The sequence below is a fragment of the Lacerta agilis genome, chromosome 7, assembly GCF_009819535.1.
Source record: "Lacerta agilis isolate rLacAgi1 chromosome 7, rLacAgi1.pri, whole genome shotgun sequence".
NCBI lineage: Eukaryota > Metazoa > Chordata > Lepidosauria > Squamata > Lacertidae > Lacerta > Lacerta agilis.
Genome location: NC_046318.1, coordinates 64,540,000 through 64,554,928, shown reverse-complemented (window position 1 = coordinate 64,554,928; position 14,929 = coordinate 64,540,000). Strand labels below are relative to the sequence as shown.

At 39.2% G+C, this 14,929-nt stretch overlaps 1 protein-coding gene across 6 annotated transcripts in view; it reads left to right on the top strand.

The window, feature by feature from the left end:
- RNF19A (ring finger protein 19A, RBR E3 ubiquitin protein ligase) overlaps positions 1-13,408 on the top strand; it is a 37,010-nt gene extending 23,602 nt beyond the window's left edge. For 5 of the 6 annotated variants that reach the window (XM_033155666.1, XM_033155669.1, XM_033155667.1 and 2 more), the window contains 8 exons: positions 1,520-1,728; positions 3,621-3,765; positions 4,762-4,924; positions 5,342-5,456; positions 6,173-6,334; positions 6,849-7,062; positions 7,790-7,933; positions 9,571-11,746. In XM_033155666.1, the coding sequence (XP_033011557.1) occupies positions 1,520-1,728; positions 3,621-3,765; positions 4,762-4,924; positions 5,342-5,456; positions 6,173-6,334; positions 6,849-7,062; positions 7,790-7,933; positions 9,571-10,261 (1,843 nt within the window). In that variant the 3' untranslated portion in view covers positions 10,262-11,746. Of the gene's footprint in view, positions 1-1,519; positions 1,729-3,620; positions 3,766-4,761; positions 4,925-5,341; positions 5,457-6,172; positions 6,335-6,848; positions 7,063-7,789; positions 7,934-9,570; positions 11,747-13,293 lie in introns of those variants that run through there. The other variant, XM_033155670.1, reaches the window with a different exon arrangement.
- Positions 13,409-14,929: the final 1,521 nt, after the last annotated feature.

Sequence of the window (14,929 nt, the reverse complement as noted above, 5' to 3'; positions counted from 1 at the left end):
TGTGGAATCCTGAGGTATTTGTGTAGCTGGAATGTAGCCTATAGTACAAAAGTAAGTGCCGCTGTCCCTCCTCTCTGCTTCTCCCTGCCCCCCCATGTGAAATATCTTTAAACAGGCCGAGGCTTGATGCTTCTAGATACTGAGGATTACTTTCTAAGCATGTGAGAAGACTGAAATGCAGACGCCTAATGTTTTATACCTCTGTTTGCTGATTCTGCCAGCAAAGCCCATATTTCTGCACAAAAGGGCAGAATCCCTGTTGGTCTATTGAACATGCCTTCCCTTCTACAAATGGCATTATTGCATTACTACTATTGATTAGAGAATGTTCATGGGGAAAAGCTGGGATTAACAGCTTAATTTCAGAGTCAAACCTCTTGTGTATTATAAGAGACACGGTTAACTCTCCAGTGCTCACTGATTTTCTGTCACATATGCACTATGTCTGTTTGATACAATGTGTCCCACTTCTCTCTGGTAGTTGTTGGGCTGGAATATGAAAATTAAGATTGCCATCAACTTTGTGTTCTCAGAAATAATATTTGAATCTAAGCTTGTTTTCAGCTGCACCTGGGCCCCTGGGATTTTACAGATTGTGAAATTCAGAGCAAACCTTGGGCTTCCACATTCCTCCCAATGCTTCCACACCATGGAGGGAACGTATAGGGTGAACCAGGAGATAACATTTTGAATGCAGGACCAGAGACTGCATTTTAGTGGGATCTTCTGTTCCAGTCATTGACTGCCACTGTAATGATGAGGAAGTCTGAGATGATCCTTATTCTATTAATCGTATTTTATATAGTAGACAAGTCACAGGTTTGGAAGTAGTTTTTTAAAAAGTTATATTAGTTCATGCTACACAATATTGACCTTTTGTTGCTTTTGAGGATGGTAGTTTCCTATAGTTTGGCTTTAAGAGGTTTTGAGAATAACTAATTTTATTCTCACAACTCAAGTTACTATATAAAATGGCTGCAAGCAACTGGTAGGTACTTCTTTTTGCCTTAGTTTGATGAAGTAGTTTGGGGAATTTAAGATTAGACCTATTGATTACTTATTTGTCATTTGTAGTGTCTACTGTGGGCTTCACTGAACACAAGCAATTGCAAGCTGCAGTATGACAATTACATAGTCTATTTGGGCTAACTCTTAACCACTAAAATGTGTGCAACTTTGAAAGACCTTCAAAAATAACACCATTATTATAGATGGCGAGGTCAGCACCAAGCATTTAGAAATGTGGAAATCTAGAATGTACCATTCTCATTGTTAAAATTGGGACTTAGATCAAAGAGTACATGCTACACAGACTGTGAAATACTTAAGGACTTAGATTGTTAGGTTCAGATCTTCAGAGTTTTGTGCTGTGGGTTAGATGGGTCACATTGACAATGCAGTTTTGTTTCCAGAATAAGGGATATTTCTTAATTTATCCCCAAAAGTCAGCTCTTCTGCTTGCTACTGTGCAGTGCTGAGAATAACAATCTTCCTCCTACTTATTCTTGAACATTTTAAGGTATGCTGTAATCGCTTTTGGCTGTGCAAGCTGTCCTAAACTTACATGTGGACGTGAAGGCTGTGGAACTGAATTTTGCTATCATTGTAAACAAATTTGGCATCCCAACCAGACTTGTGATGCTGCTCGCCAGGAGAGAGCCCAGAGTCTACGCTTGCGAACAATTCGTTCTTCATCCATTAGCTACAGCCAGGAGTCTGGAGCAGCAGGTATTTATTACCTGAAATACTAGGTGTCTTTAAAATATTTTAAACTATCTGATAACTGTTTTGTTCACCGATTATTGATGTTTATAAAGAGAGGAGAGTTGAGTCCAGTAGCCCTTATTTCAGCATTATGCAAATGTTGCAAAATTTCATAAACAGAATGATCCAGAAGTCGATGGATGTTTGACTTAATAGAGGTTAACCAATATCATTGTTATTATTATAATTTATTAAATTTCTATATCGTACTTCATCCAAGGATCACAGTGCAGTGAAACTAGACATTTTCATGATTGTCTTGGTTTGAGATTCCATTCATGAATTATTTTGTTTTTATGATTACTTTTGGGGAGACCTTCAAAATATAAGCAATGACTTAGGTAGAAAGTGAAGGACAGAGCTTACTATACTAGATTTTTTTATTTAAAAAAACTGTCCTTGTGCTTATACTTCTGCCTATCCACCTGTTTTAAAGGCAAAAGATTTATACAATATGAAGAGAAAACAGACTATCTGTTGACTCACCTATGATAATAATATACTCCTTGGTAACCTGTGCAAGAGGACTGACTGCATATAATGCTTTGCTTTGTCAGTGAACTTATTTCATACTGGACAGCCAGAAACCTCATCAGAATCTTGGGCAAGGAGTTGGCATCTCTTTAGAGCATAATTACTGAGCGAAAAACTTCATTGTACTCACCGTTGGATTTTTATTTGGATGTGGATAGTCAGAACATCCGACCCGGGTGCTTCTTTGTTATACTGAGTCACAGATGTTGACTTAGAACAGGGGTTTCTAACCTTTTGGGACCAGTAGACATGGGCATAGCCAGGGGGACGACAGGGAGGGACAGCTGCCCCCCCCAATAAATAAAAATATATAGCTACCTGAGGTTCTGCCTCCCTAACAAAAAGCCTGCCCTTCCTAAGAAAAATCCTGGCTACACCCATGCCTGTGGACATGTTTTGCCACAAAATGGCTGCCATAGGAGCATGGTATAACACAAAATAAGAGAACATAGTCAACCTCCTCAACCTCATGTTTATCATGGGAAGATCTGTGTCCTGCTGGTCTTGATTGTGGAGATGCAACTGTTAAAGGCACAACCCCCCCCCCCATTTCCCCCCAGTGTCAATTTTAAACCAAAGCCAAGGCTGCTATTTTGTACCCACTTACCTGGGAGTAAGCCCCATTAAGCACAGAGACTACATCTGAAGGAGGCATGGGTATTGTTGAACTGTAAGTTAAATATACATTGAATTCTTAATGAGTGCCTGGAGTACTCCTGCACTGCAAGAGACACACCTAAGCCACTTTCCAAAGTGTTCATGTTTTGCATTTGCCATATGGAAAAGGGATTATTTAGCTTCCACCCACACTTACTGTGTAGTAGTAGTTGCGGTAAATAACTTCTAGAGAGTATCTGATTGCAAATGAACTATCCATAGGATAGATGTATCCTGGTTGCCATGGGGAAAAAGGGGCAAACTATGAAGATTCCAAGGACAACTCTAAATAAGACAGATGCAGGAATAATTCACTAAAAGGGAGAAGGAAACAGAAGTTATTTAGGATCCCAGGTGTCCAAACAGCACTGACTTTCCTTGCTCACTGCAAACAACAGGCTGAAGCAACCAAGCTAGCTCATTGCACAAAAATTGCGTAAAGGGTACCTGCATGTACCTGTTATTTTTTATTAATTTTGTATACAACCACAGATCTCTGGGTTCTCCAGTTAATTTTTTCTCCCTTTAGGTTAATTCTTTATTAAGTGAGGCTGAACTTGGAATTGTTTGCAACCAGTTAAATTTTTCAAACATTTCCAGACATGATTTTCAGTGTTGTTTTTTCTTATAAGCAGCATGGGTTCATTGGGTTTCTTTTTAAACAGCTGATGACATAAAGCCATGCCCACGCTGTGCTGCTTATATAATAAAGATGAATGATGGAAGCTGCAATCATATGACATGTGCGGTCTGTGGATGTGAATTCTGTTGGCTATGCATGAAGGAGATTTCAGACTTGCATTATTTAAGGTATGTATTGAAAGAGTTCATGTTGTACCTCATTTCATGTTGTACCCCACTAATTAACAGCAGGCTAGGCTATAAATCCTTTAAAATGAATGAAGGAAGGAAGGAACAAGTGACATTTGTTTAGATCATGCACATTTGATGTAGTCTATTTTCATACCTTGTTAGATTTTATATATATATAAAACTGGTTTGAGAGGAAGTTTACTGACATTAGATAAGGTAGGACTTTCCATTGCATGGGTGTCAACTACAGGAAGTGCCCTGCTTTCTAAAGCTTGATGCACACTGAAGCTCTCTTCAGAATATGATAAAGTGACATCGGAAGCCCCAGGACTTAGTTTATTGTGGGAAATTAGAAAATGGACTTCCTGCAGTAAATATCACTAGGAAAGATAGCAATGGAATCAAATCTATCACAACAATCCCCGCCTCCCATCCTATGTCCTACACATGCTCGGAGAAGCCTTTTGCAAAGAGGACATTCTGTTTGTTATTGTGTCTAGCTGTGTTCAGAACAAGTGGGACAGCTGCTGCCATACCACTTCATCAACAGGCCTTAGAGCTTTTGCCTAAGTAAAACACACAATTCCTAGAGAAAGACAAAACTTGTCAGATGTTTCAGTTAAATTTGAGGAAGGTAAATATTTCCCCATTCATAGTAAAGAGGCTCATTTAAAACGTAGATGGAGAAACTTTGTTCCAAACCCTGAGTTGCACATTATAGTATCAGCCCTGGGAAGAGCCATGATCTGATGGAACCAAAAAGAAAATGCACTGGAAATAAATGTTGTACTGCTGGTCTGGTACTATATTAGTTTCAGATTACTCTCTCCACAACCTGAAATGTCACATTACGTTAACACTTTTAGCAGGATTGCAGATTCAAGCATACTTGCTCTCTCTGTTAGAGAATGTTATTATAAAACTGATGGTTAGTTAAGACTATTCACTGTGAGTCAAAAGTTTGCCTTATTTATGGAAAATTTCTTCAAATAGTCCATCAGGTTGTACATTCTGGGGGAAAAAACCATGGAGTCGGAAGAAGAAAATACTGTGGCAACTAGGGACGCTTGTGGGTGCACCTGTAGGAATCGCCTTAATAGCAGGCATTGCTATTCCAGCTATGATTATTGGAATACCTGTATATGTGGGACGCAAGGTAAGTTAACTGTGTGTGTTTAGAGTCTTCAGTTACATAGGACTTGGATACTTTAGTACACATGTTTAAGACTTGTTCACACAGCAACATGTTGTACTTTAAGATATTGTAGTTTTATATATATATATATATATATATATATATATATATATATATATATCCTTTAGTCAACTACATAAATAAATAAAATGTACCTAGAAACAGGAAAAATGTATGTTTTTTTAAAAACACTTTAAAAAGAATTGTATAATGCAGCAGCATAGAATTAAATAATCTAGTAATATTTGCAAACAGTTTCTGTCTATAAATCTGTGGCAATTAAGACGCTTTATTTAAGAAAAAGCTCAAAATAAAAACAAAGATATGTATTTTTGCATGTGATATGTAATGCATTCTAAAATGCTCTTTTTCTTAAAGATTCACAATCGCTATGAAGGTAAAGACATTTCAAAGCACAAGAGGAACTTGGCCATTGCAGGTGGCGTAACCTTGTCTGTAATTGTTTCACCGGTTGTAGCTGCAGTAACTGTTGGTAAGTAAAGGTGCAGGTAAAAATCAGGAAAACCCTTGCAGAATTAGTTATTTGTACTGATTTATAAAAAGCTTTGTTTACACTTTGCTGTAAAGGTGGGGCACAAAGAATTGATATCGATGCTGCTAGCAGTTCATTTTACAGCTCTGAACCCTATTTTTAGCTTATAAAAGTATGTGGAGCTGAAACAATCCCTGTGCCTAAGCAATTATTGTAGGTTTGGTAAGATTCTCTCTGAAAACCAGGGCCTCAGTACAATATACCTGTGTGTGCTCAGATATGTATGTGAGCGCTGGGGTCAAGCCCCATCAATTCCATTGGAAGAACCGCACCCAGCGGTACAAAACAGTGTACATACAGACCTGATTCATCAGTTGAAATGAATGGGCGAGGCATTAGAAGCAGAGGATCTCAGTGTCACATAGAAACTCCTGGCATCAGGAAGTGTTTATAGGATTGAGGGGGGTATCTTTTTCATTTATAGTAGTAATTCAGATTTTCTTTTCTTTGCCACTTTTTGTGATAGCCTATTAAATTGTACAATAAGGAGGTATACAATAAGGAGGTATATAGTGATATCTCTCTCTCTCTCTCTCTCTCTCTCTCTCTCTCTCGTGTGTGTGTGAGAGAGAGAGAGAGACAGACAGACAGACAGACAGATATCACACAACATGACAACTCTGTACTGATTACAGTGTTCTACATTTTCATTGCAGGAATTGGTGTCCCTATTATGTTGGCCTATGTGTATGGAGTAGTTCCTATCTCTCTCTGCCGAAGCGGAGGTTGCGGTGTATCGGCTGGCAATGGAAAGGGTGTCAGAATAGAATTTGATGATGAAAATGATATAACTGTTGGTGGAACAAATGCAGCAGTAGGTAAGGGAAGTCTGTTCTAGTCTCTTCTCAATGTCTTCAGTTGATGGCTGGAGTTGATAGATGGTATACATGTTCTCTTCTTGCAGACATTGTAGTTATATCAGTATAGGACCAGCACTAACCCAGATTCTTGGGACACATGGAAAAGCTTAATAGCAACCCTAGTAGTCACTGTTCCAGCTTTTCCAAGAGCAATGTCTTTCTCTACATTGAAGGAGTTTCAGTGAAATGCTTTTCCTATTCATTTTTAGTACCACCCCTTTTCATATTTAGATCTTCTTTTGTGATCACTCGTAGCTAAGTAAGATTGTCTTCCATAAACACGGTTTTAACAATGAGTCTGTAAGTGACTGTGGAGGTCAATTCTGCATCCACATGTCCTTCCACAGTGGGGACATTGGTTTCCAGGCAGGAGTTGATTACTGTGTGGATTTGCCAAGCGTGCTTTCCTCTTAGCACGTTTCTCCCTTGTGTCCTGAGTTCGATAGTCTTTACCTTTACCTTTCATATTTAGATACCACATCAGTAGCAGAGGCACGTAATAACCCCAGCATAGGGGAAGAAAGTGTTGGAGGATTGACTGGAAGCCTGAGTGCAAGTGGTAGCCATATGGACAGAATGGGAGCAATTCGAGACAATCTGAGCGAAACTGCCAGCACTATGGCCCTGGCTGGAGCCAGTATAACAGGGAGTCTGTCGGGAAGTGCAATGGTCAACTGCTTTAACAGGTAAGATAATTTGTGTCCAAAGTTCAGCTTTTGTGTCTGCTTTTGTATACAAACTACAGTTAGCTCTGAAAGGATGAACTTTTTCATGTTGTACATTCTGATGTGATACTTTTTATTTTGATTTTATGTAGTCTAAAAACAGTTACTTTGTTTACATGGATTAAAGAAGAATTCTGATCCCTGATTTCTCAATTACTCAATTACAGTTAAAGGAAGGGAAGGAAGTTCAGGTGCTGCAAATTACAAAAACACTTTGAAAGTTTCTGGCAACAGAATTTAGTGCAATGTGTTTGGTGTTTCAGAACTGTGGCTAAAAAGTGGGGGCTTTGAGAGAAGATTTTTTTTCTGAAATGAGTTGGGCTCATAATAAATGATAATTTCTGCCCCTCTTTTTGGCAATGTACCAAAATAGCATAATGAGTACCATGTGTATGGCTTCAGGGGCAACAGGAAAATGTTGTCTAAACACGGGTCTTTTGTAGTCTGGGAAGCTTTTGTTCTGACAGTAGCCAACTAGATAATAGAATCATAGTATTGTATTGGAAAGGACCATGAGGTTCATATCGTCCAACCCATTGTGGGGCTCAAACCCACGACCCTGAGTTTGAGTCTCATGCTCTAGCCACATGTATGTGAGTAGCTTGCAAGCAGAAGCTTCTGAAAAGACTCCCAAGTGAAATGAAAGCTGAAAGATAATAACAGAACTAAAATTGAATTTCTCCCCAAGGTTGGAGGTTCAAGCAGACGTGCAGAAGGAAAGATGCAGTTTGAGTGGAGAGTCGGGCACCGTTAGTTTAGGAACAGTTAGTGACAATGCCAGCACCAAAGCAATGGCTGGATCCATTTTAAATTCATATATCCCATTGGACAGGTAAGAATTAAGTATGATTGTTGTTGGATGTAACAATATTATTTATCTATTTATTATCAAATTTCTGCCCCGCCCTTCTGAAGTTCAGTCCTTCAGAGCCAGGGAGGTGGTGGGATTTTTAGTTTCTTCTTGGTTTGAGCTGCTATTACTCAAATATAATTTTATTGAACTGCAGATACAAAACCTTTTTTAAAAATGCTTTGGATCTCTGCTTTTATGAAGTAACTTTGTCAATCAGATTTCTTGCTAGAACTATACAGAATTTTCACTGTCCACTTAGTGCATCTGTTTTGCCTTGAAATGAAAGCTCTTGGCAGAATTTTTTTCCTGGCTTTGTTTAAAAAATTATATTTGCACATTTCTTTTTTTATTGACAGACTGGTGTGAGATGTCTTTATATCTCACCACCTCCCACAGTTTGCAAAGCTTGGTAAAGGTAGATCCAGCTTGGCTATCCTGTGAATTTCAGACTTATCCAATTCACAGAAAGGACTAGGGTCTTGTAGAGACTACCTGCTGGACAGGAGCAGTGATTTCCACCAATTCTTCCCCCATGCCTTGAACTGCTTTTGGCAGGCTGCAGGAGGAAGGAGGAATTGCTGGAAATTGCCTCTCACCCTTTTCCATTTGGCATATCTGGATCAAACCCTGTATGGTTTTCTTTCTGGATATCTTTTACAAATGATTTATGAGCTTCTGGAATGTATGCTTGTGGATCTGTGGCACATTAAAGTTAGGAAGGAATTCTCATAATGTGCTTTTTAGGGACGCAGGTGGCGCTGTGGGTTAAACCACAGAGCCTAGGGCTTGCCGATCAGAAGGTCGGCGGTTCAAATCCCTGTGACGGGGTGAGCTCCTGTTGCTCGGTCCCAGCTCCTGCCAACCTAGCAGTTTGAAAGCACATCAAAGTGCAAGTAGATAAATAGGTACCGCTCCGGCGGGAAGGTAAATGGCGTTTCCGTGCGCTGTTCTGGTTTGCCAGAAGCGGCTTTGTCATGCTGGCCACATGACCCAGAAGCTGTACGCTGGTTCCCTCGGCCAGTAAAGCAAGATGAGTGCTGCAACCCCAGAGTCATCTGCGACTGGACCTATGGTCAGGGGTCCCTTTACCTTTTACTAAAAAACTGCGGAAAGTCCTATGACACTTCAAGGACTAAAATGGATGGTGACAAGAACTTCCAAGGCAAAAACCTACTGCAACTGATCAATGAACTGAACAGTGAAGATAATGGATTATGTGCATAGGTCCAGTGAGAAATCTGATATGTTAATTATTTCTTAAAGCAGAGTTTCAACACATAAATCAGTTGCAGTTTACAAGGCTTTATACTGTATCTGCAGTTCTAAAAAATAAAAAAAATAAACGTATATTTGAGTAATAGTGGCTCATTTTTCCTTAAAGGGATGGGTAGAGATAGAGGCAATGCTTCAGCACCTGAAATAGTTGTGTTTGGATTGTATTACATCATTTTATTAAAGGCAGTATTAGCAGAATGAGTCACCAGGCTTTTAGTACCATTTTTTTCTAAAGCTATACTTCATTGTGTTAAAATGCTTTTAAATTGTATTTTCCCATTTTTAATTTCACAGATTGAAACATTTTTTTAATGAATACTTGTCTCTTCTCCCCCTTCTAGAGATAGCAGCAGTATGGAGGTACAAGTAGACATTGAATCAAAGCCCACAAAATTCAGACACAACAGTGGCAGCAGTAGTGTTGACGATGGTAATTCTGCATGTCAAAGTAACGCTGGTTGTTCATCAGTCTGCTTGTCAGAAAACAAATCTAGTGCCACCAAGTGGTCCAAAGATGCATCGGCAGGGAAAAAATGCAAAGGTAAACTAAGAAAAAAGAGTAGCATGAAGATAAATGAGACCAGAGAGGACATGGATGCTCAGTTATTAGAGCAACAAAGCACAAACTCCAGTGAATTTGACTCTCCCTCTCTCAGTGACAGTATCCCATCTGTAGCTGATTCCCACTCAAGTCATTTTTCTGAGTTTAGTTGTTCTGATATGGAGAGTATGAAAACCTCATGTAGCCATGGTTCCAGTGATTATCACACCCGGTTTACCACAGTTAACATCCTCCCAGAGGTAGAAAATGACCGTTTAGAAAACTCTCCCCACCAAAGTGGCAATCCGTTGCTGATTCCAGCTGCTCCAAACTCAGAGGTTCCACAGCTGAGTTACATTGCTGAAGAATGTGTTTATAATGGGACTTCAAGTGTTGCAGATATGGGTACTGGTGAAACACTGAAAGAAGCAAACAACAACCATTCACAGCACGCTGTGGAGTTAAACGCTGCAATTCAGACTGAGATTTAAACCTGTAAGTGCTGCAGAAATGTATTTACCACTAAAGAGCCCTTTTCTGTTAGCTGGTCAGGTAACTCTCAGCGGCCATCAGAAGCAAAGCTTCAATGCAATTTACATTTTATATATATCTCTATTAAGGCAGAACGCTTTGCGTGGAACTCTGTTCAGAACTATGTGAAGTGACATGAAGGTGTAAACAAGTGCATTACAATGAAATGAAGATGTTGTTTTGTATTATTGCCATAACTTTGCTGAAGGTCTGCATTTGGGTAGGGGCAAAAGCTGACTCGTGTCAATTGCGCAAGTGACCACTTGTTAATAGGCATCATGTAAAAACTCAGTAAGTGCTTTCAAGCCCCCAGCAGTAACTTAACTTCATGCTCTGGTGAATCGCACCTAGCAAAAATAAGTTGCATTAACCATACCAAATATTTCAGTGCTGTTAATATTGTCTGGGACAGAATGTAATCTGTTCTAGGCAATGCTAAGACACACAACATTCTTTGAGCAAAGTTATGGCATTTAATATAACTTTTAAGTATGAAAAACTGGTACTTGATATATGATAGGTAGCAAGGTGACGTCTCCTTATCAAGCAAGTGGGGGTAATTTAATTATATTTGCAGCTGACAGCAGAAGGTAAGGTTATGATATGCTGTATAAAAGTTTTTGTAAAATTTAAGATCATTTTAATTTGTAATCCATTATAGTGAAGCTGATATAGTCACCTTTCACACAGGGGACTTCAGTTATGCTGTTTAATTCTTGGTGCCTTTGGAAAAGACTGGGGGTTTAAGTGCCTGGTCTGTTGATGCTTTCACTGTACAGTTTTCCAGAATGTTTTCTCTTGCCACCTTTTTGGAAGCTAAAGGAAAACTTCAGAAAATCAACTGACTGTGGTAGATTAATGGGTATCATAATACTGAAGTATTAGCCTACCAAAGACTCACTCAGGCTTTTAGTGGATAACTTTTCCGACATCCCTTTTGCGAGTCACATGCACAGAAATAAAGCACAGTGCAGAGCTTGCACATATACAAAAGTTGGGCTTCAAATTTGGCTGGCTTTTGGGGCTTTCCCACGTTATCCTCCTTATGGAAGATATTCAGCTAAACATAAGTTGAAGCTAGCTCAGGCGTCTGCACTGTTAGATGTTTGCTACACAATCCATAATGATATGTGCCCTCTGCCCCTCCCCAAAAGAAAAAAAAAATGATTATCCTTGGCATAATAGCCTCCAATTTTTGTTCTTTGTTTTTTTGTAAGTATTGCCATTATGGTGCTACTGAAAGTTTGGTTGTATGAGAAGACGGCTGCTGTGAGCTGCAGCCCTCTTCCATGACTTCCCTTCACCAGTTTCTTTAATCGGCTTATAACACTAGTGCCAGATATGTCATTTGGTAACGCTTGTTACAATATTTGTATATTTGCTCTTTTCTTTTGCTCAGTGATGTGTGTAAACTGCATACCTGAAATAAATGTCTGAGTACTATTTTGGTTGTCTTCTGTCCATTTGAACAAAGAACCTTTAGTCTGGAGATCAAGCATATCCACTATTGGTGTGGGATGAAATAGCTGTTTCAAAGAATGGCCCCTGAAAGTAGTGTGTCTTGCATTTTCACCTCTCCCTTCTCAGCTACTTAATCAAGTTGGGGTGAGGCCATCAGAAATAGTTTATTGTGGTGAATATAGGACAAGAACCATAGCTCAGCTGTGGAGCACATATATGCCTTGAATGCAGAATGTTATGTTAAATCTCTGGCATTTCCAGTTAAAAAGATCTGGTAGCAGGGAATGTGAAGTTGGTCTGTCTGTCAGACCTTGGAGAGCTACTGCCAGCCAGAGTACACAGTACGGGGCTACATGGGCAAATAATGTCTCCTGTGACATTTAACAGAAAATATTCAATATAGCATCTTATTTTTATTTCCAGTAAGTATTTTTTACTACATTAAAAACTTTTATGGCAAACAGTGTGTAATATAATTTTGTATGTCTTATCCTACAGACAAATGTAAACTTGGAAACGAAAGTTTCCCATGTTTTGCCATCTTTTTAACTTTAATTGGAAACCTGACCTGAACATTTTATTTAAAGAGTGTTCTATAATTTTGTTTTGTTTTTATAGTTGTATATTCTGTTTGTGTAGCACACCCTGGGATCTTAAGATGGATGGGTAAGAAGACTTAATAAAAATAATAATATGGTAGGCATTTTGTAAAATTCCTTGGCTTCCTAGTCAGATACTGCAAAATGGTCAAAACATCCTTAAAACTGCTTGATGTAGGAGTTCCTAATGGGTAGTTTCACTTCTGATAGCATATGAGTGGTGATGGCATAAGTCAGGCTGGATATAGCTATGTATGTGCTCCCAGTTATTTCCTTTGCTGCAGCAACCATATATTTACTGACCAACTATTATGCAGTAACCATATGAAAAATAAAAGACTGAACTGTTAGTATTTTTTTCCTAAACTAAAAAGTTATTAAGTGGGGAGGGGGACACGATAGATGTTCATAAAATTTATGGTGAGGGTAGGTAAACAAATTATTCTCTATTGCAAAGCACGAAACCTTGGAGTCATCCACTAAAAGTAGATTCAGGATAGACAAGTACTTCACATACTGCATAATTAAGGAATTCACTGCCACAAGATGTGATGGCCGCTGACTTAAAGGGGAAATACATCATTTCTCCATGAATCTTATCTATCAGTCAATGTCGATTAGCCCACAAACTAAATGGGAGTCTCCTGGGTCAGAAGTAGTTACTACTGAATCCCAGCTGCTGGTGACAAGCACCTGAGGGCTGGGGCCATACTTGAAGGTATCTAAGAAATGTCTGGTTGGCCACTGTTGAAAACAGTACTTTGCTCTGATCTGACAGTGCTATTAAGTAAGATCACAGGTTCCACATATTACAAAGAATTACCTTTATGAACCACTATAGCGGAAGAAACTTGCGCAACAAGGTTTGTAAATGTGTAGATGTCATCGTTTTTGAATATTTTTAATTTACTCATACTTCTGTGTAACTGCAGGGCCCAGGCTAGGAAAGAAGCTGCTGCCAAGATAGAAAAAAGCTCATGTGCTCTCTTCGTACTCCACACCTGACTAAATGTAAGGAGTTATGGAATTTCCTTTGGAGTGCACTAAGTTTTGAGTCTTGCAGTTCTTGGTTTGGATTCTTTTAAAGCAATTATGAAAGCTCAGTATTTCTATTTCTCGATTTTCATACCTGTACAATTAAAATTGTGGATGTGAATCACCCTTCCTCAAATGGGAAGACAGTGTTAATACAGGGTTCATTCGCATAGCTTTTGGCTTCCAGTGTCTATGCCTCCATTTAAGCTCTGCTTGAAGAGCCCATTTAAATACAGTGCTACCTCGGGTTAAGTACGCTTCAGGTTAAGTACGCTTCAGGTTAAGAACAGAAATTGTGCTCTGGCGGCGCAGCGGCAACAGGAGGTCCCATTAGCTAAAGTGGTGCTTCAGGTTAAGTACGCTTCAGGTTAAGAATGGACCTCCGGAACGAATTAAGTACTTAACCCGAGGTACCACTGTACACCCTTTTCTCTGTAGAGTATAATTGTTGCTATCTTTTCTCCAAACTCACTTTCAACCAATCTGTAGCAATGGCTGAATTTTAAGCAGTGCTGTTAATTCACTTCACATGGAAGGTTAGCTGAATATCTGCAGGAAGGTGGATGGGCTGTGCTGCAAGAACCATGGGCACAGTACTTCCAGAAACTAGCATATGCATGCCACTTTTTGGCATTTAAATGTGTTGACAGAATCAGTAAGTTATGCATGTGTGCAGCTTTGTCTATATTTTCATACTGGTGAAGGATACAGCAGTGGGGATAGGGACTGGAAGCATGAAGCAAGGACTGTGAATGACATTGGACTATCAGTAGCCATCTCTAAATTCATGTTCTCTATTGGCAGCAGGATTTAAAGATTTTTAAAATTTTAGGGAGAGTCACATGTCAGACTCTGTGGAACAATCCCATGGAAAACTGGAATATGCATTGCCTTTACGATTCCATAGAATATTAGATCAACTGTGAGCTTTTAATACTATAAGCCCTTTCTCACAGTCTTTGCCAGCTCCTTGAGGCTATTTCTACTGACCTTGTTTTATTTCTGTTACTCTGTGGAAGACTTCTAAACAAGCTTTCAGAGAGTGGGTCTTCTCTGGAGTTAGTGGAGGAAGTTAGGGCTTTTTATCCTTCTACAACATTCTTGTGTAGATGACATCTGAATATAGGACTCATTCCTCTTAATAGTGAACTTTCAATCAAAAGTGGGGCTACTGAGAAATGAGAGATTAGCACGCTTGGGGTAGCCAGAGGTTCCAGAAGTACAAAACACCTAAAAAGCAAATACCCTAATGGGACCATCTTCCTTAAACAGCCCAATGAGAGTTGAGCTTCCTCAGTGATCATTGGAAGGAGCCTCATAAATGCTATATAAGTTGGAAAAGCCAAACAAAGTTGAAGGTAGGGAATTTGGCTGGCTTCCTTCTGTTACTGGGTAAGGATATACTGCAATAGGTCTCGCTTGTTGATATCTACTGTAATTGCTGTAGGTATTCATATACATGGCTATGCTAAATATGTAAGTAGCAGTTCATGCACATCAGTAGCAATTTTTATACATATAGCAATTTTGTAA